The 22,549-nt window shown below is 45.4% G+C and overlaps 1 protein-coding gene across 5 annotated transcripts; it reads left to right on the forward strand.

Annotated features, from left to right (window-relative positions):
• Nucleotides 1-621: 621 nt before the first annotated feature.
• fktn (fukutin) lies at nucleotides 622-21,533 on the forward strand. Of its 5 annotated transcripts, XM_014147174.2 has the most exons (12): nucleotides 624-1,391; nucleotides 2,030-2,089; nucleotides 3,260-3,406; nucleotides 3,559-3,615; nucleotides 5,070-5,270; nucleotides 6,142-6,419; nucleotides 6,815-6,947; nucleotides 8,774-8,903; nucleotides 10,081-10,214; nucleotides 12,919-13,043; nucleotides 19,216-19,447; nucleotides 21,035-21,533. In XM_014147174.2, exons 3-11 carry the CDS (start codon nucleotides 3,305-3,307, stop codon nucleotides 19,427-19,429), a joined length of 1,374 nt encoding a protein of 457 aa, XP_014002649.1. In that variant the 5' UTR covers nucleotides 624-1,391; nucleotides 2,030-2,089; nucleotides 3,260-3,304; the 3' UTR covers nucleotides 19,430-19,447; nucleotides 21,035-21,533. The 5 variants fall into 5 exon arrangements, with proteins under 5 accessions (XP_045550089.1, XP_014002649.1, XP_014002632.1 ...); XM_014147157.2 differs by having other exon boundaries at nucleotides 625-1,391; nucleotides 2,030-2,117; nucleotides 19,216-21,526; XM_045694126.1 differs by having other exon boundaries at nucleotides 625-1,391; nucleotides 19,216-21,525.
• Nucleotides 21,534-22,549: the final 1,016 nt, after the last annotated feature.

Consider the following 22,549-nt stretch of genomic DNA (forward strand, 5'->3'; position numbering starts at 1 on the left):
CGACTGGTCTATTGACATCACCACACGAAGAGGCAAAAACAGACTTACCCCCATCGCGACGTCCCCTAAAGGCAAACTTGCTAGCCCCGGTCTGTTAACTGCTAGCTTGCTTGCCCCGGTCTGCTAACTGCTAGCTTGCCTGCCCCGGTCTGCTAACTGCTAGCCCTGGTCTGCCAACTGCTTGCTTGCTAACCCGGTCTGCTAACTGCTAGCTTGCCAGCCCCGGTCTGCTAACTGCTAGCTTGCTAACCCGGTCTGCTAACTGCTAGCTTGCTAACCCAGTCTGCTAACTGCTTGCGTGCTAACCCGGTCTGCTAACTGCTAGCTTGCCAGCCCCGGTCTGCTAACTGCTAGCTTGTTTAGCCCCGGCCTACTAACTGTTAGCTTGTTAGCATCGGCCTGCTAACTGTCTGAATCGCCGTCACTGGACCCATATGTTTACTTGGCTACGCATGCCTCTCTCTAATATCAATATGCCTCGTCCATTACTGTCCTGGTTAGTGATTACTGTCTTATTTCACTGTAGAGCCTCTAGCCCTGCTCAATATGCCTTAACCAACCATGTTGTTCCACCTCCTACATATGCAATGACATCACCTGGTTTAAACATCTCTAGAGACTATATCTCTCATCATTACTCAATGCCTAGGTTTACCTCCAATGTACTCACATCCTACCTTACCTTTGTCTGTACACTAGGCCTTGAATCTAATTTACTACGAAAAATCTGATTCTGAAGTTAATTAGACAAAAGCTGGTTCCGTCTAGCCAGACGGCGACTGCCTGACTGATTTACAAATCACATTGCATCATAAATAACTACTCATCATTATTTGTAGATCAGTAAGGCACAATTTACCCATGATATACATTGCGGTTTTAACGCTCTCGAACACGGCCAATGAAACGCTTGCACCAGCTGACATGGATTTCAGAGTTTAGCTCAATTATGTGTTGCTGTTTATTGTAATGTGGGGCAATATGAGTCAGTCACCTTGCTGTTTATTGTAATGTGGGGCAATATGAGTCAGTCACCTTGCTGTTTATTGTAATGTGGGGCAATATGAGTCAGTCACCTTGCTGTTTATTGTAATGTGGGGCAATATGAGTCAGTCACCTTGCTGTTTATTGTAATGTGGGGCAATATGAGTCAGTCACCTTGCTGTTTTCCTTCATATTGTCATAGAATGTGATAAAATAGACAGAAAGGGGTTAGTTATAAATATATTTGGTCATACTCTCACACAAAACAACGTGTACTCCAGCCCTGTAGGAGGCGATGTAACTACATGCATCCTGATGCTGAACAACCTCACTCTCATAGAAGAAGTCCGTTTATGTTTTTATATTTTTTTTCCGACGTTGAAGCAACAAAGACTTAACTGGCTTTGGTAAGTTAACATGTAATTAATTCAGTAATGTTAGATATGGGACCCATTTATTATCCAGTTAGCTGGCTTTTTCAACCTGAGTTTATCAGAATATCCCTGATAATGATTGTTGTTTGCTGGGCCGGTCGGCTGTCTCGGCTAACGCACCGGTAGTAGCGTCCTAACGTTACCGTTACCGATGTCCGACTACTGTCATTTCAGGCTGTAATATCTTCTCTCGGTTACACTAAATGTAGCTACTTCAAAGTGACATCTGTGTCAACGTGAAATGCAGTGCAGCATTTTTGCTGAAGTGTAACGTTAGATGGAGACTATACAGTACCTATACCAGGAGGATGGGAAACGTTGATGGTGGTGGGGGCCAGCAATAACATATTAACTCGCAGGTTTGCGGGTTTACAGGTTTGCACATCAATAACCACATGCAGTCAGAGCCGGACTTTGCCTTTTGGGATCCAAAGCGAAGTTTTGACATAAGAGGAAAAACCGCTGATGTGATTGATGCGCAGCCAAATTTCAAAATGTCACCTTGTGTATTAATACTATTCTAACTGCCAACAGTAAGTTGAGACCCTGACAGAGTTTCTAAAAAATAACATTGAAACAGGCCTATATATTTTATTTATTTTTCCCTTCAGGTTTTGAAAATTGATCCACAAGCCTACAAAACGTGGGGGTCCCGCAGTTGTCCCACTGTAGTGAGTATCCTGCCAGTTGTCCCCTGTAGTGAGTATCCTGCCAGTTGTCCCACTGTAGTGAGTATCCTGCCAGTTGTCCCCTGTAGTGAGTATCCTGCCAGTTGTCCCCTGTAGTGAGTATCCTGCCAGTTGTCCCCTGTAGTGAGTATCCTGCCAGTTGTCCCCTGTAGTGAGTATCCTGCCAGTTGTCCCACTGTAGTGAGCATCCTGCCAGTTGTCCCCTGTAGTGAGTATCCTGCCAGTTGTCCCACTGTAGTGAGCATCCTGCCAGTTGTCCCACTGTAGTGAGCATCCTGCCAGTTGTCCCACTGTAGTGAGCATCCTGCCAGTTGTCCCAGTGTAGTGAGCATCCTGCCAGTTGTCCCAGTGTAGTGAGCATCCTGCCAGTTGTCCCACTGTAGTGAGCATCCTGCCAGTTGTCCCACTGTAGTGAGCATCCTGCCAGTTGTCCCACTGTAGTGAGCATCCTGCCAGTTGTCCCACTGTAGTGAGCATCCTGCCAGTTGTCCCACTGTAGTGAGCATCCTGCCAGTTGTCCCACTGTAGTGAGCATCCTGCCAGTTGTCCCACTGTAGTGAGCATCCTGCCAGTTGTCCCAGTGTAGTGAGCATCCTGCCAGTTGTCCCAGTGTAGTGAGCATCCTGCCAGTTGTCCCACTGTAGTGAGCATCCTGCCAGTTGTCCCAGTGTAGTGAGCATCCTGCCAGTTGTCCCACTGTAGTGAGCATCCTGCCAGTTGTCCCACTGTAGTGAGCATCCTGCCAGTTGTCCCACTGTAGTGAGCATCCTGCCAGTTGTCCCCTGTAGTGAGCATCCTGCCAGTTGTCCCACTGTAGTGAGCATCCTGCCAGTTGTCCCACTGTAGTGAGCATCCTGCCAGTTGTCCCCCTGTAGTGAGCATCCTGCCAGTTGTCCCACTGTAGTGAGCATCCTGCCAGTTGTCCCACTGTAGTGAGTATCCTGCCAGTTGTCCCACTATAGTGAGCATCCTGCCAGTTGTCCACTGTAGTGAGTATCCTGCCAGTTGTCCACTGTAGTGAGTATCCTGCCAGTTGTCCCCCTGTAGTGAGCATCCTGCCAGTTGTCCCACTGTAGTTCTCTCTCGCTCTCTCGCTCTCTCTCTCGAACATGGTTAGTGGGCCACCTCAACACTACTACTGTTCCTCCACAGATGACATCTTTGGCTCTACTGTGCCAGAGCAACTAAGGAGGACTGATGCTTCGCTTTAACAAAACAGCGGTTCTGGCCCTCCTCATAGCTACCAGCTCTGTTTTCCTCCTCTTTCAGCTCTATCACTCCAGACAGCCTGTCTCTCAGGTGAGTTGAACTTGACAACGTAAGTTTACTGTAAATCTATACATGGATATTGGCCCACTGGCTGGCCTATTTTTCCATACAAACTGGAAGGTGTGTGTGTGTGTGTGTGTGTGTGTGTGCACCACAATGTTTAACTTTTGATTTCGTTCTAGAATGGACCACATATCTTTGGCAGGACGGTTCATCTGTCAGGAAAGGATGCTCAGTGGGTAAGCTCTTTATAGGCTAGACCTTCTATTCCATGACCGTTTCCCCCTCAGATAAGCAACACATACAGTTGAAGTCGGAAGTTTACATACACCTTAGCCAAATACATTTAAACCCAGTTTTTCACAATTCCTGACATTTTAATCCTAGTTAAAAGTCCCTGTATTAGGGCAGTTAGGATCACCACTTTATTTTAAGAATGTGAAATGCCAGAATAATAGTAGAGAGAATGATTTATTTCAGCTTTTATTTCTTTCATCACATTCCCAGTGGGTCAGAAGTTTACATACATTTTTTTTTCTGAGGTCTTGGCTGATTTCTTTTGATTTTTCCCATGATGTCAAGCAAAGAGGCACTGAGTTTGAAGTTAGGCCTTGAAATACATCCACAGGTACACCTCCAATTGACTCAAATTATGTCAATTAGCCTATCAGAAGCTTCTAAAGCCATGACATCATTTTCTGTAATTTTCCAAGCTGTTTAAAGGCACAGTCAACTTAGTGTATGTAAACTTCTGACCCACAGGAATTGTGATACAGTGAAATAATAAGTGATAAATAAGTGAAATAATCTGTCTGTAAACAATTGTTGTAAAAATGACTTGTCATGCACAAAGTAGATGTCCTAACCGACTTGCCTAAACTATAGTTTGTTAACAAGAAATTTGTGGAGTGGTTTAAAAAATAGTATTAATGTCTCCAACCTAAGTGTATGTAAACTTCCGACTTCAACTGTATTATCAAATCAAATCAAATTGTATTGGTCACATACACATGGTTAGCAGATGTTATTGGTCACATGGTTAGCAGATGTTATTGGTCACATGGTTACCAGATGTTATTGGTCACATGGTTAGCAGATGTTATTGGTCACATGGTTACCAGATGTTATTGGTCCATACACATGGTTAGCAGATGTTATTGGTCCATACACATGGTTAGCAGATGTTATTGGTCCATACACATGGTTAGCAGATGTTATTGGTCCATACACATGGTTAGCAGATGTTATTGGTCCCATGGTTAGCAGATGTTATTGGTCCATACACATGGTCAGCAGATGTTATTGGTCCATACACATGGTTAGCAGATGTTATTGGTCCATACACATGGTTAGCAGATGTTATTGGTCCATACACATGGTTAGCAGATGTTATTGGTCACATGGTTAGCAGATGTTATTGGTCCATACACATGGTTACCAGATGTTATTGGTCACATGGTTAGCAGATGTTATTGGTCCATACACATGGTTAGCAGATGTTATTGCGAGTGTAGCGTGTAGCGAAATGCTTATATACAGAATGATTTTCCGCTAGTCTTTGAATATAATATATGTTGGGTTTTAATGATGAATAGTCTATTTGAGTAACCTGTTTAATTTCCATTCCTCTGAGCCATATGTTGAAATGGGTATGTTGTTGTTTGTTGAATCGGGACCCTGTCTACTAATACAGCAGGTGGTGAAGAAGTTCATGGGTCTGGTCCATAAGTACAACATGCCAGTGTTCCTGGTGGACACAGCCGCCCTGGGCCTCCTCTCTCAGGACTCTATGCTGCTGAGAGACAGCCTGGTTAAAGAACCCCACTGTACTTTCCTCTGTACTAACAGAGACGTTCTCACCTTCGCTCTGCTCAACAACCTTTGGAAATACAACGTAAGGAATTAAGCGACACTCGGCTATAGATAACAAGAGCTAGATATAGAGCTAAATGTAGAGCTGTAGAGCTAAAATATAGAGATGTAGAGCTGCAGAGCTAGATATAGAGCTGTAGAGCTAGATATAGAGCTAGATATAGGGCTAAATGTAGAGCTGTAGCGCTAGATATAGATGTAGAGCTAGATATAGGGCTGTAGAGCTAGATATAGAGCTGTAGAGCTAGATATAGAGCTAGATATAGCGCTAGATATAGGGCTATAGCGCTACATATAGGGCTGTAGAGCTAGATTTGGCGCTAGATATAGTGCTAAATATAGGGCTATGGCGCTAGATATAGGGCTGTAGAGCTAGATATAGAGCTGTAGAGCTAGATATAGAGCTAGATATAGGGCTGTAGAGCTAGATATAGGGCTGTAGAGCTAGATATAGAGCTGTAGAGCTAGATATAGAGCTAGATATAGGGCTGTAGCGCTAGATATAGGGCTAAATATAGAGCTGTAGAGCATGATATAGAGCTGTAGAGCTAGATATAGGGCTAAATATAGGGCTGTAGCGCGAGGTATAGAGCTAGATGCAGAGATATAGAGCTAGATGTAGAACTGTTTGTCTAATAATGTCCTCATTTGATTCTAAGCAGAGCTTTGTTTTCACTATAGTTGATAACGTCATTGTCGTGATGCGTTTGACTTCTCCGACTTGTCCAGTAGCTTTTTGAGCAGAAGTCTGGGTTGTATTCACTAGTATTCACCGTAGCTAAATGTTTTTCAACGGGGAAAAAGAAAATGAACTATTGGACAAGTTTCTGTCCTTTTTCTTCCATTTGGTGGCTAATGAACACAACCCTGGTAATCTGTCTGTCTGTGATCAGGCTGGTTTGGTGGCAGCAGCTGAAGAGAAGGGCTTTGAACTGTTGGAGGTGCGAGGGAAAGACCCTCGATTGGTCAGCATGGACGACCTATCGGGAAACGAGATCCCCCTCCACTTCCTGTTCCGTCTCCAAGGTTACGTGGTCCATGTGGTGGTCCTGTACGAGCGCAGCGGGAACTACCTGTGGCATGGCGTCCTGCGACTCAAACCAAACATGGACAGGAAGTTCGCACCCTTCAGAAGGCTGGACTATGGCCGCAACGCCGGAGCCTATGACAGGTACGTAGACACCAGGAGTGTGTATTCATTAGTGCACATAGTAGCAAAACCGTAGCAAAACCTTTTGAAACAGAACTTTTTTTTTTGCAACGGAAACAATAGTTTCTTATTGGATAAATAAAAGTTCTTCCTTTTCCCATTTTGACCCGTTTGGTTTCTAGTGAATACACCCCAGCCCTTCTTTCCGCTGTACTTTCTTATTCTGTAAACCTCCCGTTCCTTAGAATAGTCCAAAAACAACATCGGAAGGGGTCATACATGCTCATGACAAGTCTTACAATGCATTATAACTGCATCAGACTGTATTATAACTGCAGACGTGGAGTATTTGTATAATAACCACAAAAGGCTGTAGATTGTCAGAAAACTTAGCTTGGTTGTCTCTCTCCCGGCAGGCCAGAGTTGGTACTGACCACCTTGGACGGGCTGGATGTCCGAATCCCCAGGAACATCTCCGGATTCCTGACTGAATATTCCCAAGCTCGTTTTCTGGAGTGTAGATACAGGGATGCACGTTCCTTCTTCCAGGTCTGTAGTTTTCAAGTCTCACTATTCCGAACAGTGCCTCACTATTTTCAACATTTTGTTACGTTACGGCCTTATTCTAAAATTGATTAAGTTGTTTTTTTCCCTCATCAATCTACACACAATACCCCATAATGACATCACAATACCCCATAATGACATCACAATACCCCATAATGACATCACAATACCCCATAATGACATCACAATACCCCATAATGACATCACAATACCCCATAATGACATCACAATACCCCATAATGACATCACAATACCCCATAATGACATCACAATACCCCATAATGACATCACAATACTCCATAATGACATCACAATACCCCATAATGACAAAGCAAGAACAGTTTTTTCGAAATGTTTGCTAATTTCTATCACATTTACATAAGTATTCAGACCCTTTACTCAGTACTTTGTTGAAGCACCTTTGGCAGCGATTACAGCCTTGAGTCTTCTTGGGTGTGACGCTACAAGCTTGGCACACCTGTATTTGGGTAGTTTCTCCCATTCTTCTCTGCAGATCCTCTCAAGTTCTGTCAGATTGGAAGGGGAGCGTTGCTGCACAGCTATTTTCAGGTCTCACCAGAGATGTTCGATCGGGTTCAAGTCCGGGCTCTGGCTGGGCTACTCAAGGACATTCAGAGACTTGTCCCTAAGCCACTCCTACGTTGTCTTAGCTGTGTGTTTAGGGTCATTGTCCTGTTGGAAGGTGAACCTTCGCCCCAGTTTGAGGTCCTGAGCGCTCTGGAGCAGGTTTTCATCAAGGATCTCTCTGTACTTTGCTCTGTTCATCTTTCCCTCGATCCTGACTAGTCTCCCAGTCCCTGCCGCTGAAAAACATCCTCACAGCATGATGCTGCCACCACCATGCTTCACCATAGGGATGGTGCCAGGTTTCCCCCAGACGTGACTCTTGACATTCAGGCAAAAGAGTTGAATCTTGGTTTCATTAGACCAGAGAATCTTGTTTCTCATGGTCAGAGTCCTTTAGGTGCCTTTTGGCAAACTTCAAGCGGTCTGTCATGTGCCTTTTACTGAGGAGTGGCGTCCGTCTGGCCACCCTACCATTAAGGCCTGATTGGTGGAGGGCTGCAGAGATGGTTGTCCTTCTGGAAGGTTCTCCCATCTCCACAGAGGAACTCTAGAGCTCTGTCAGAGTGACCGTCAGGTTCTTGGTCACATCCCTGACCAAGGCCCTTCTCCCCCGATTGCTCAGTTTGGCCGTACGGCCAGTTCTAGGAAGAGTCTTGGCGGTTACAAACTTCAGTTCTTGGGGACCTGCAATGCTGCAGACATTTTTTGGTACCCTTCCCAAGATCTGTGCCTCGATCCTGTCTCAGAGCTCTACGGACAATTCCTTCTACCTCATGGCTTGGTTTTTGCTCTGACATGCACTGTCAACTGTGGGACCTTATATAGACAGGTGCCTTTCCAAATCATGTCCAATCAATTGAATTTACAACAGGTATTGAATTTACCACAGGTGGACTCCAATCAAGTTGTAGAAACATCTCAAGGATGATCAATGGAAACAGGATGCACCTGAGCTCAATTTCGAGTCTCATAGCAAAGGGTACTTATGTAAATACGTAATTTTTGTTTTTTAACTTTTAATACATTAGCAAACATTTCTAAACACCTGTTATCGCTTTGGTATTGTGTTTCTAATATTTAATCCAATTTGGAATAAAGTTGTAACGTAATAAAATGTGGGAAAAGTCAAGGGGTCTGAATACTTTCTGAAGGCAGGACCCATAGAGCCTTTGGGCTTTGGTTTTAGTCCACTAGCTGAGTGTTGTTCTCTGTTGGATCAGCTGTACCCTGACGACACGTCTCCTGAGGCAATGAACTTCAGGATGAAGGCTAAGGCTCTGCTTCATCTAGCTGCCAGGATCCTCACTGAGCTCCGAGTCCCCTTCTGGCTGAGTAGTGGTACCTGCCTGGGTAAGACCCTACATAACCCTACATAACAGCAACCCTACATAACCCTACATAACCTAACCCTTCTGGCTGAGTAGTGGTACCTGCCTGGGTAAGACCCTACATAACCCTACATAACAACAACCCTACATAACCCTAACCCTTCTGGCTGAGTAGTGGTACCTGCCTGGGTAAGACCCTACATAACCCTACATAACAGCAACCCTACATAACCCTACATAACAACAACCCTACATAACCCTAACCCTACATAACCCTAACCCTTCTGGCTGAGTAGTGGTACCTGCCTGGGTAAGACCCTACCTAACCCTACATAACCCTACATAACAGCAACCCTACATAACCCTAACCCTTCTGGCTGAGTAGTGGTACCTGCCTGGGTAAGACCCTACATAACCCTACATAACAGCAACCCTACATAACCCTAACCCTACATAACCCTAACCCTTCTGGCTGAGTAGTGGTACCTGCCTGGGTAAGACCCTACATAACCCTAACCCTACATAACCCTAACCCTACATAACCCTAACCCTACATAACCCTAACCCTACATAACCCTAACCCTACATAACCCTAACCCTACATAACCCTAACCCTACATAACAACAACCCTACATAACCCTAACCCTTTGGTATCACTCCCTGTGGTATCACTCCCTGTGGTATCACTCCCTGCGGTATCACTCCCTGTGGTATCACTCCCTGCGGTATCACTCCCTGCGGTATCACTCCCTGCGGTATCACTCCCTGCGGTATCACTCCCTACAGGTATCACTCCCTACGGTATCACTCCCTACAGGTATCACTCCTTGCGGTATCACTCCTTGCGGTATCACTCCCTACAGGTATCACCACAGGTATCACTCCCTACAGGTATCACTCCCTACAGGTATCACTCCCTGCAGGTATCACTCCCTGCGGTATCACTCCCTGCAGGTATCACTCCCTGCGGTATCACTCCCTACAGGTATCACTCCCTACAGGTATCACTCCTTGCGGTATCACTCCTTGCGGTATCACTCCCTACAGGTATCACTCCTTACAGGTATCACTCCCTACAGGTATCACTCCCTACAGGTATCACTCCCTGCAGGTATCACTCCCTGCGGTATCACTCCCTGCAGGTATCACTCCCTGCGGTATCACTCCCTACAGGTTAACACGGCATTCCTCTACTCAGGTTGGTTTCGGCAGTGCGGTATCATTCCCTACAGTAAAGATGTGGACCTGGGCATCTGGATTAAAGACTACAGACATGATATCACTCAAGCTTTTCAAAAGGCTGGCCTTCCGTTGAAACACAAGTTTGGAAAGGTACAGTATGTTTCAGATCATAAAATATTCTATTAGAAACATCATGTTGATTCATTATCTATGTTTCAAATGGCACTCTATTCTATAGTGCACTACTTTTGACCAGAGCCCTACTTTTGACCTGGGTCCTGGTCACAAGTAGTGGACTAAATAGTGAATAGTGTGCAATTTCAGACGTATACCCAGTCAGTGTGTTGTTATCTGTCTCTGTGGAGGATAGCCTGGAACTGTCCTTCCAGGGTTAATGTTGTTATGTGTCTCTGTGGAGGATAGCCTGGAACTGTCCTTCCAGGGTTAATGTTATGTGTCTCTGTGGAGGATAGCCTCGAACTGTCCTTCCAGGGTTAATGTTATGTGTCTCTGTGGAGGATAGCCTGGAACTGTCCTTCCAGGGTTAATGTTATGTGTCTCTGTGGAGGATAGCCTGGAACTGTCCTTCCAGGGTTAATGTTATGTGTCTCTGTGGAGGATAGCCTCGAACTGTCCTTCCAGGGTTAATGTTATGTGTCTCTGTGGAGGATAGCCTCGAACTGTCCTTCCAGGGTTAATGTTATGTGTCTCTGTGGAGGATAGCCTGGAACTGTCCTTCCAGGGTTAATGTTATCTGTCTCTGTGGAGGATAGCCTGGAACTGTCCTTCCAGGGTTAATGTTATGTGTCTCTGTGGAGGATAGCCTCGAACTGTCCTTCCAGGGTTAATGTTATGTGTCTCTGTGGAGGATAGCCTCGAACTGTCCTTCCAGGGTTAATGTTGTTATGTGTCTCTGTGGAGGATAGCCTCGAACTGTCCTTCCAGGGTTAATGTTGTTATGTGTCTCTGTGGAGGATAGCCTGAAACTGTCCTTCCAGGGTTAATGTTATGTGTCTCTGTGGAGGATAGCCTGGAACTGTCCTTCCAGGGTTAATGTTATGTGTCTCTGTGGAGGATAGCCTGGAACTGTCCTTCCAGGGTTAATGTTGTTATGTGTCTCTGTGGAGGATAGCCTGGAACTGTCCTTCCAGGGTTAATGTTATGTGTCTCTGTGGAGGATAGCCTGGAACTGTCCTTCCAGGGTTAATGTTATGTGTCTCTGTGGAGGATAGCCTGGAACTGTCCTTCCAGGGTTAATGTTGTTATGTGTCTCTGTGGAGGATAGCCTGGAACTGTCCTTCCAGGGTTAATGTTGTGTGTCTCTGTGGAGGATAGCCTGGAACTGTCCTTCCAGGGTTAATGTTATGTGTCTCTGTGGAGGATAGCCTGGAACTGTCCTTCCAGGGTTAATGTTATGTGTCTCTGTGGAGGATAGCCTGGAACTGTCCTTCCAGGGTTAATGTTATGTGTCTCTGTGGAGGATAGCCTGGAACTGTCCTTCCAGGGTTAATGTTATGTGTCTCTGTGGAGGATAGCCTGGAACTGTCCTTCCAGGGTTAATGTTATGTGTCTCTGTGGAGGATAGCCTGGAACTGTCCTTCCAGGGTTAATGTTATGTGTCTCTGTGGAGGATAGCCTGGAACTGTCCTTCCAGGGTTAATGTTATGTGTCTCTGTGGAGGATAGCCTGGAACTGTCCTTCCAGGGTTAATGTTATGTGTCTCTGTGGAGGATAGCCTGGAACTGTCCTTCCAGGGTTAATGTTATGTGTCTCTGTGGAGGATAGCCTGGAACTGTCCTTCCAGGGTTAATGTTGTTATGTGTCTCGTGGAGGATAGCCTGGAACTGTCCTTCCAGGGTTAATGTTGTTATGTGTCTCTGGAGGATAGCCTGGAACTGTCCTTCCAGGGTTAATGTTATCTGTCTCTGTGGAGGATAGCCTGGAACTGTCCTTCCAGGGTTAATGTTGTTATGTGTCTCTGTGGAGGATAGCCTGGAACTGTCCTTCCAGGGTTAATGTTGTTATGTGTCTCTGTGGAGGATAGCCTCGAACTGTCCTTCCAGGGTTAATGTTATGTGTCTCTCTGGAGGATAGCCTGGAACTGTCCTTCCAGGGTTAATGTTATGTGTCTCTGTGGAGGATAGCCTGGAACTGTCCTTCCAGGGTTAATGTTATGTGTCTCTGTGGAGGATAGCCTGGAACTGTCCTTCCAGGGTTAATGTTATCTGTCTCTGTGGAGGATAGCCTGGAACTGTCCTTCCAGGGTTAATGTTATGTGTCTCTGTGGAGGATAGCCTGGAACTGTCCTTCCAGGGTTAATGTTATGTGTCTCTGTGGAGGATAGCCTGGAACTGTCCTTCCAGGGTTAATGTTATGTGTCTCTGGAGGATAGCCTGGAACTGTCCTTCCAGGGTTAATGTTATGTGTCTCTGTGGAGGATAGCCTGGAACTGTCCTTCCAGGGTTAATGTTATGTGTCTCTGTGGAGGATAGCCTGGAACTGTCCTTCCAGGGTTAATGTTATGTGTCTCTGTGGAGGATAGCCTGGAACTGTCCTTCCAGGGTTAATGTTGTTATGTGTCTCTGTGGAGGATAGCCTGGAACTGTCCTTCCAGGGTTAATGTTATGTGTCTCTGTGGAGGATAGCCTGGAACTGTCCTTCCAGGGTTAATGTTATGTGTCTCTGTGGAGGATAGCCTGGAACTGTCCTTCCAGGGTTAATGTTATGTGTCTCTGTGGAGGATAGCCTGGAACTGTCCTTCCAGGGTTAATGTTTGTTATGTGTCTGTGCAGGTGGAGGATAGCCTGGAACTTTCCTTCCAGGGTTAATGTTATCGTGTTATGTGTCTGTGCAGGTGGAGGATAGCCTGGAACTGTCCTTCCAGGGTCTGGATGTTAAACTGGACATTTTCTTCTTCTACGAGGAAACTGACGTTGTGTGGAACGGAGGAACCCAAGCTAAGAGCGGGAAGAAATTCAAGTAAGTCTCTGTTTTACTATACTGGTTGTTATAGAGCTGAGTCACTGTTGCTTAGTGACTATAACAAACTACTGCTAAGAAGTCTTCAGTTTATTGAGCTTCGGGCTTTTAAAAAAAACAACATGTATTTAGACATTCAAAAAGCACTCGCACATCTATCTTTGTTGCAGGTGCATGGTAACAGTTGAATAAGATGAGGAGAAAAGAAGAAACCCACACATTGCTCTTGCTAGTATCACTGCTCTTTTAATAAGCTTTACGTATCGGCCTTCCTGCGGAGCTTTACGTATCGGCCTTCCTGCGGAGCTTTACGTATCGGCCTTCCTGCGGAGCTTTACGTATCGGCCTTCCTCTGAGCTTTACGGATCGGCCTTCCTGCGGAGCTTTACGGATCGGCCTTCCTGCGGAGCTTTACGGATCGGCCTTCCTGCGGAGCTTTACGTATCGGCCTTCCTCTGAGCTTTACGGATCGGCCTTCCTGCGGAGCGTTACGGATCGGCCTTCCTGCGGAGCTTTACGGATCGGCCTTCCTGCGGAGCTTTACGGATCGGCCTTCCTGCGGAGCTTTACGGATCGGCCTTCCTGCGGAGCTTTACGGATCGGCCTTCCTGCGGAGCTTTACGGATCGGCCTTCCTGCGGAGCTTTACGGATCGGCCTTCCTCGGAGCGTTACGGATCGGCCTTCCGTGCAATGCATCGGATGTGGGTGGAGTCGAGGGAAAATAAGCATATGTTACCGACTATAACAATGTGCATTTCATAAGTATTCTAATATAGTGTGTACATAAAACGTATTAACCACGTCTGTAAAACCACAATGAGGACATCGACCTATCAAGTAAGTTTTCATAATTCCTTGGGTACAGCGCAAGAATAAAACGTCAAAATCTGAAGCGGTGGCATTAGTTCACGTTTACAACGTGACACGTATGGGCGTTTCATCATTAAGACCTTTAGGAAATAATGTCTGGAGGGTGAAAATCACAAATCATTAATATCACATCCTCTGTCTGATATCTTAACTTTCTCTATGCCACAAAATCGAAAGGCAGAAATGTCATGCTTTAATATACTGCGACTGGATAATCCCTGTCGTTTCTCCTGATTTTGAATTTTTATGGTCACTAATTCTCATGAGACAACGAAAGGTTTTATTTACATACAGTGGCTTGCAAAAGTATTCACTCCCCCCTTGGCATTTTTTGTATTTTGTTGCCTTACAACCTGGAAATGAACTTTATTTTTTGGGGGGGGTTGTATCATTTCATTTACACAACATGCCTACCACTTAAGACGCTAAATATTTTTTTTATTGTGAAACAAACAAGAAATAAGGCAAAAAAACAGAACTTGAGCGTGCATAACTATTCACCCCCCAAAAAGTCAATACTTTATAGAGCCACCTTTTGCAGCAATTACAGCTGCAAGTCTCTTGGGGTATGTCTCTATAAGCTTGGCACATCTAGCCACTGGGATTTTTGCCCATTCTTCAAGGCTAAACTGCTCCAGCTCCTTCAAGTTGGATGGGTTCTGCTGGTGTACAGCAATCTTTAAGTCATACCACAGATTCTCAATTGGATTGAGGTCTGGGCTTTGACTAGGCCATTCCAAGACATTTAAATGTTTCCCCTTAAACCACTCAAGTGTTGCTTTAGCAGTATGCTTAAGGTCATTGTCCTGTTGGAAGGTGAACCTCCGTCCCAGTCTCAAATCTCTAGAAGACTGAAACAGGTTTCCCTCAAGAATTTCCCTCAGTTTCCCAGTCCCTGCCGGTGAAAAACATACCCACAGTATGATGCTGCCACCACCATGCTTCACTGTTGGGATGGTGTTCTCAGGGTGATGAGAGGTGTTGGGTTTGTGCCAGACATAGCGTTTTTTTTTATGCCCAAAAAGCACAATTTTTGTCTCATCTGACCAGAGTACCTTCTTCCATATGTTTGGGAAGTCTCCCACATGCCTTTTGCTTATTTTTTTCATTAAGCAATGGCTTTTTTTCTGGCCACTCTTCCATAAAGCCCAGCTTTGTGGAGTGTACGGCTTAAAGTGGTCCTATGGACAGATACTCCAATCTCCGCTGTGGAGCTTTGCAGCTACTTCAGGGTTATCTTTGGTCTCTTTGTTGGTCCTAGCCCTCACCTTCCGATCCAACAGGTCCCAGATGTGCTCAATGGGATTGAGATCCGGCTCTTCGCTGGTCATGGCAGAACACTGACATTCCTGTCTTACAGGAAATCACGCACAGAACGAGCAGTATGGCTGGTGGCATTGTCATGCTGGAGGGTCCTGTCAGGATGAGCCTGCAGGTAGAGTGCCACATGAGGGAGGAGGATGTCTTCCCTGTAACGCACAGCGTTGGGATTGCCAGCAATGACAACAAGCTCAGTCCGATGATGCTGTGACAAACCGCCCCAGACCATGACGGACCCTCCACCTCCAAATCGATCCCGCTCCAGAGTACAGGCCTCGGTGTTACGCTCATTCCTTTGACGATAAACGTGAATCCGACCATCACCCCTGGTGAGACAAAACCGCGACGACTCAGTGAAGAGCACTTTTTGCCAGTCCTGTCTAGTCCAGCGACGGTGGGTTTGTGCCCATAGGCGACGTTGTTGCCGGTGATGTCTGGTGAGGACCTGCCTTACAACAGGCCTACAAGCCCTCAGTCCAGCCTCTCTCAGCCTATTGCGGACAGTCTGAACACTGATTGTGTGTTCCTGGTCTAACTCGGGCAGTTGTTGTTGCCATCCTGTACCTGTCCCGCAGGTGTGATGTTCGGATGTACCGAACATTTTTATTATTTTTTTTCTCCCCAATTTCATGGTATCCAATTTGGTAGTTACAGTCTTGACTGATCGCTGCAACTCCCGTACGGACTCGGGAGAGGCGAAGGTCGAGAGCCATGCGTCCTCCTAAACACAACCCAACCAAGCCACACTGCTTCTTGACACAATGCCCACTTAACCCAGAAGCCAGCCGCACCAATGTGTCGGAGGAAACACCTGGCGACCTGGTCAGCGTGCACTGCGCCCGGCCCGCCACAGGAGTCGCTAGTGCGCGATGGGACAAGGTCATCCCTGCCGGCCAAACCCTCCCCTAACCCGGATGACGCTGGGCCAATTGTGCGCCGCCCCATGGGCCTCCTGGTCGCTGCCGGCTGCGACAGAGCCTGGACTCGAACCCAGAATCTCTAGTGGCACAGCTAACACTGCGATGCACTACCTTAGACCACTGCGCCACCCGGGTAGCCTGAAACTGTTAGTGTCTTCCGTTCCACAGGTGCATGTTCATTAATTGTTTATGGTTCATTGAACAAACATGGGAAACAGTGTTTAAACCCTTTACAATGAAGATCTGGAAGTATTGGATGTTTAATTAAAAAGGGTCCTGAAAAAGGGACGTTTCTTTTTTTCCTGAGTTTATATATACAAAATAGGAATTGCAATTGGCACATCTAGCACATCAATTGGCATTTTATATATATATATATATATATATCTCACATCATTAGTTAAATAAAGTCCACCTGTATGCAATCTAAGTGTCACACATGATCTCTCTCACATATATCTCTCATATATGTGAGAGAGATCATGTGTGACACTTAGATTGCACACAGGTGGACTTTATTTAACTAATGATGTGACTTCTGAAGGTAATTGGTTGCACCAGATCTTATTTAGGGGCTTCATAGCAAAGTGGGTGAATACATATGCACCACAAGCATATACACGCACCACTTTTCCAATTTTTTTAAATGTTTATTATTATTTGTAATTTTTTTCACTTGACCAATTTGGACTATTTTGTCTATGTATATTTACATGAAATCCCCCCAAAATCCATTTAAATTACAGGTTGTAAAGCAACAAAATAGGAACTGGCCAAGGGGGGTGAATACTATTGCAAGGCGCTGTAACACAGCCCACTTGGACATTTTAATCATGTAGATAACATGGGTGGTGGAGCACGTAATGATGTCATTTATTTGGAACTGTTTTCCTGTATGTGGGTGGCAGAAATATTCACACTTCATCATATTGTTACACTGTGCACATCCTCTGCATTTATAGATACCATTTGGAAGAGGGTGTAAAAGAGCCTGGCTGATTTTTTTTCTTTTGTGGCTGGCAGTTGGCATGGACCAATTTGCCTCGTAAAAATCTCCTATCTATCCATCCATCCATCCATCAAGTTGTGGATTCTTAAATTCAGTTGGCAAAGCTGGGTTTGACGTTAAAACATGCCAGTGTTTCTTGACAGCATCTCCCATCTTGTGCGAGTTCAACGTGTAGTTGGCGGTGAACGTTACAGAATGTTCTTTAGCTCTAGTGGCTCTTTTTTGTAGTAGTTTCTCCCTAATGCCAAATTAAGAGCTTTGAACTTTGAACTCGTGTGAAGTGGGAGACTGGTCTCAGCGTGCGTATAGTCAAGCAACACAAAGGTTGTGTGTTCAAATCTCATCAGACAATTTTAGCAACTTTGCAGCTACTTTGCAACTACCTAACCCCTAGAGCTAACGTTAGCTTTAGCTACCTATGCTAACGTTAGCTTTAGCTACCTATGCTAACGTTAGCTTTAGCTACCTATGCTAACGTTAGCTTTAGCTACCTATGCTAACGTTCGCTTTAGCTACCTATGCTAACGTTAGCCATAACAAATTGGAATTCATAACATATCATACGATTGGCAAAATTGTAACATATTGTCCAAATTGCAGATTTGTAACATATCATACAAAATGGGTGATGGACATACACACCATACTCCATTTTGTATGATATGTTATGTTTGTATTTCGGATTTATGTACAGAATAATAAGAAATGAGACCACGTATTTACAGACGTTTTTTTTTTTAACAATTTGTGCCAGTTATTAAATGGCGGTTGGTTACCATTCCTTCTCCTTCCTGTTAGATACAGTATCTGTTCCCTAAGTTTACTCTCTGCAGACCTTCAGGCTTTGTTGAGAGGTTTTAATATATGTTTTTAATATATGCTTGCCCAACATCTCATTCCAAAATCATGGCCATTTTAATATGGAGTTGGTCCCCCTTTACTGCTATAATAGCCTCCAGTCTTCTAGGAAGGCTTTCCACTAGATGCGGGGTCTTGCTTTAGTGAGGTCGGGCACTGATGTTAGGCGATTAGGCCTGGCTCGCAGTCAGCGTTCCAATTCATCCCAAAGGCGTTTGATGCGGTGTTCGATGCGGTTGAGGTCAGGGCTCTGTGCAGGCCAGTCAAGTTCTTCCACACCAATCTCGACAAACCATTTCTGGATGGACCTCACTTTGTGCACGGGGGAATTGTCATGCTGAAACAGGAAAGGGCCTTCCCCAAACTGTTGCCAAAATTGGGAGCACAGAATCATCTAGAATGTCATTGTGTGCTGTAGAGTTAAGATTTCCCTTCACTGGAACTAAGGGGCCCGAACCATGAAAAACAGCCCTAGACCATTATTCCTCCTCCACCAAACTTTACAGTTGGCACTATGCATTCGGGCAGGTAGTGTTCTCCTAGCATCTGCCAAACCCATATTCGTCCATCAGACTGCCAGATGGTGAATCTTGAATCATCACTCCAGAGAACGCATTTCCACTGCTCTAGAGTCCAATGGCAGCGAGCTTTACACCACTCCAGATGAACAGTTCTTGTGCTGACGTTGCTTCCAGAGGCAGTTTGGAACTCTGTAGTGAGTGTTGCAACCGAGGACAGAAGATTTTTACGCGCTTCGGCGGTCTCATTCTGTGAGCTTGTGTGGCCTACCACTTCGCGGCACAACCGTTGTTGCTCCTAGACGTTTCCACTTCACAATAACAGCACTTACAGTTGACCGGGGCAGTTCTAGCAGGGCAGAAATTTGACAAACTGACTTGTCGGAAAGGTGGCATCCTATGACGGTGCCACATTGCAAGTCACTGAGCTCTTCAGTACAGGTCATTCTACGACCAATGTTTGTCTATGGAGATTGCATGGCTGTGTGCTTGATTTTATACACCAGTCAGCAACAGTTGTGAGCGAAATAGCCGAATCCACTAATTTGAAGGGGTGTCCTCGTTGTGTGTGTGTGTGTGTGTGTGTGTGTGTGTGTGTGTGTGTGTGTTTATTTTAAAGCTGTTTTTTGATACCATTCCAGACTTACTAACCAGAGACTCCTACCCATTCTGTTAGGTATGTGTTCCCCAAGTTTACTCTCTGCTGGACTGAGCTGATGGACCTAAAGGTGCGTGTCCCCTGTGAGACGGTGGACTATGTATCAGCTAACTATGGGCCTACCTGGAACACGCCTGTAAAGACCTGGGATTGGAAGAGCTCTCCGCCCAACGTGCAGGACAACGGGGTGTGGCCTGTCAGGGAGTGGGATGAGGTCATCCAGGTGTACTGACACACTACTACACTACATGTGAGTCGACTACGTTGGAGTGCACTTAAACCACGCGGAAGAAAATGGACTGAAACAGGGAGGGTCTGTCGATCTGGACCGTCGATCCTGTCTTTGTACGTTTTGCTACGGCGTGCACTACACGACCCTGAGTACACTCTTCCGAAGTACACTGCACCTGAAAACCCTCCACCTGAAAACACTACACCTGGAAAAACACTACACCAGAAAACACTGAGTCTGAACTGGTGGCTTACCATTGGCTGGTGGCTTACCATTGGCTTACCATTGGCTGGTGGCTTACCATTGGCTGGTGGCTTACCATTGGCTGGTGGCTTACCATTGGCTTACCATTGGCTGGTGGCTTACCATTGGCTGGTGGCTTACCATTGGCTGGTGGCTTACCATTGGCTGGTGGCTTACCATTGGCTGGTGGCTTACCATTGGCTGGTGGCTTACCATTGACTATTTGGTTGTAAACTGCAGACCACCAATACTGGATTCTCCTCATCCTTTGGACTGAAGCAACTGCCTATTGATATGAAATGTGTGTTCCTGGTTTGAAATACTGTATTATGTTTACAAAAACATGTCATAGACATTTTAATAGCTACTGACCATTACTTACTACTGACATGTTGGGTAGGCCCAGGGTAAGGCCATATTACGTCCTTGGTTACATGGTATCGGGTTATTACGGCCTTGGTTACTTGATACCGGGTTATTACGGCCTTGGTTACTTGGTATCGGGTTATTACGGCCTTGGTTACTTGATATCGGGTTATTACGGCCTTGGTTACTTGATATCGGGTTATTACGGCCTTGGTTACATGATATCGGGTTATTACGGCCTTGGTTACATGATATCGGGTTATTACGGCCTTGGTTACTTGATATCGGGTTATTACGGCCTTGGTTACATGGTATCGGGTTATTACGGCCTTGGTTACATGATATCGGGTTATTACGGCCTTGGTTACATGATATCGGGTTATTACGGCCTTGGTTACATGATATCGGGTTATTACGGCCTTGGTTACATGATATCGGGTTATTACGGCCTTGGTTACATGGTATCGGGTTATTACGGCCTTGGTTACTTGGTATCGGGTTATTACGGCCTTGGTTACATGATATCGGGTTATTACGGCCTTGGTTACATGGTATCGGGTTATTACGGCCTTGGTTACATGATATCGGGTTATTACGGCCTTGGTTACATGATATCGGGTTATTACGGCCTTGGTTACATGGTATCGGGTTATTACGGCCTTGGTTACATGATATCGGGTTATTACGGCCTTGGATACATGATATCGGGTTATTACGGCCTTGGTTACATGATATCGGGTTATTACGGCCTTGGTTACATGATATCGGGTTATTACGGCCTTGGTTACATGATATCGGGTTATTACGGCCTTGGTTACATGAAGTGCTAGGTGGTGGTGATGACCACGGACTGAACTTGATTATTGTGTGTGTCCCAAATTGCACCATATTTCCTACATAGTGCACTACTTTTGTACCTAGCCAAAAGTAGTGCACTATATTGGGAGTGGACATTTATGTTCATATTGTATATATTTTATGCCTCTTGTGTTTCAGGAGTCATTGATTTTCCAACAAATCGAATCTTACTTTCCTTTTGGATTGAGTTTTGTCATCGTTGTTGAAGGGAACTATGATCACTCTAGCCTGAGTGCCAGTCTGTCTGTGCTATCATGCCAACTCTTTGTCACTCGTTTAGCTTGACAATGACCGCTTTGGAGTTATCAAGAAAACAAACAGATCTGGGACCTGGCTGTACTCAACAGCTGACAGCTCCAATTTTTAAAAGGATTAAAAGCTTTGACATGATGAGACGGGTCAGAAATATGCTGCGTTGCATAAAAAACCCAGACCAGAACCGTAGGCCTGATCACCGACGACGACGAGACAGCCTATAGAGAGGTCAGAGACCTGGCAGTGTGGTGCCAGGACAACAACCTCTCCCTCAACGACGAGACAGCCTATAGGGAGGAGGTCAGAGACAACAACCGCTCCCTCAATGTGATCAAGACAAAGGAGATGATTGTGGACTACAGGAAAAGGAGGACCGAGCACGCCACCATTCTCATCGACGGGGCTGTAGTGGAGCAGGTTGAGAGCTTCAAGTTCCTTGGTGTCCACATCACCAACAAACTAACATATGGTCAAAACACACCAAGACAGTCGTGAAGAGGGCACGGCAAAACCTTTTCCCCCTCAGGAGAAAAAAGATTTGGCATGGGTCCTCAGATCCTCAAATGGTTCTACAGCTGCAACATCGAGAGCATCCTGACCGGTTGCATCACTGCCTGGTATGGCAACTGCTTGGCCTCCGACCGCAAGGCACTACAGAGGGTAGTGTGAACGGCCCAGTACATCACGGGGGCCAAGCTTCCTACCATCCAGGATCTCTATACCAGGCGGTGTCAGAGGAAAGCCCTAAAAATTGTCAAAGACTCCAGCCACCCCAGTCATAGACTGTTCTCTCTGCTACTGCATGGCAAGCGGTACCGGAGCACCAAGTCTAGGTCCAAGAGGCTTCTTAACAGTTTTTACCCCCAAGACATAAGACTGATGAACAATTAATCAAATGGCTACCCAGACTATTTGCATTGCCCCCCCCTCCCCCTCTTTTACACCGCTGCTACTCTCTGTTGTTACCATCTATGTATGCATAGTCACTTTAATAACTCTACCCACATGTAAATATTACCTCAACTAACCGGTACCCCCCTGTATATAGTCTCGCTATTGTTATTTTACTGCTGCTCTTTAATTACTTGTTACTTTTATGTCTTATTCTTATCCATATTATTTTTTTAAACTACATTGTTGGTTAGGGGCTCATAAGTAAGCATTTCACTGTAAGGTCTACACTTTTTGTATTCGGGCGTATGTGACTAATAAAGTTTTGATTAGAATCAAAATGCCGTGCATGACTCTGCTCTGTATAGTTACTACACAGCACGTGGAACTGTTTTCTGTACTACACCAAATGTAGCCTGATCTATGTGCTGCTGTATTCCATGGTTGTAGAAACTTCATAACATTTTTTTTTTTAAAACACCTTTAAAAAACAGGCATTTTTAAGGC

This window comes from Salmo salar, chromosome ssa01 (assembly GCF_905237065.1).
Source record: "Salmo salar chromosome ssa01, Ssal_v3.1, whole genome shotgun sequence".
NCBI lineage: Eukaryota > Metazoa > Chordata > Actinopteri > Salmoniformes > Salmonidae > Salmo > Salmo salar.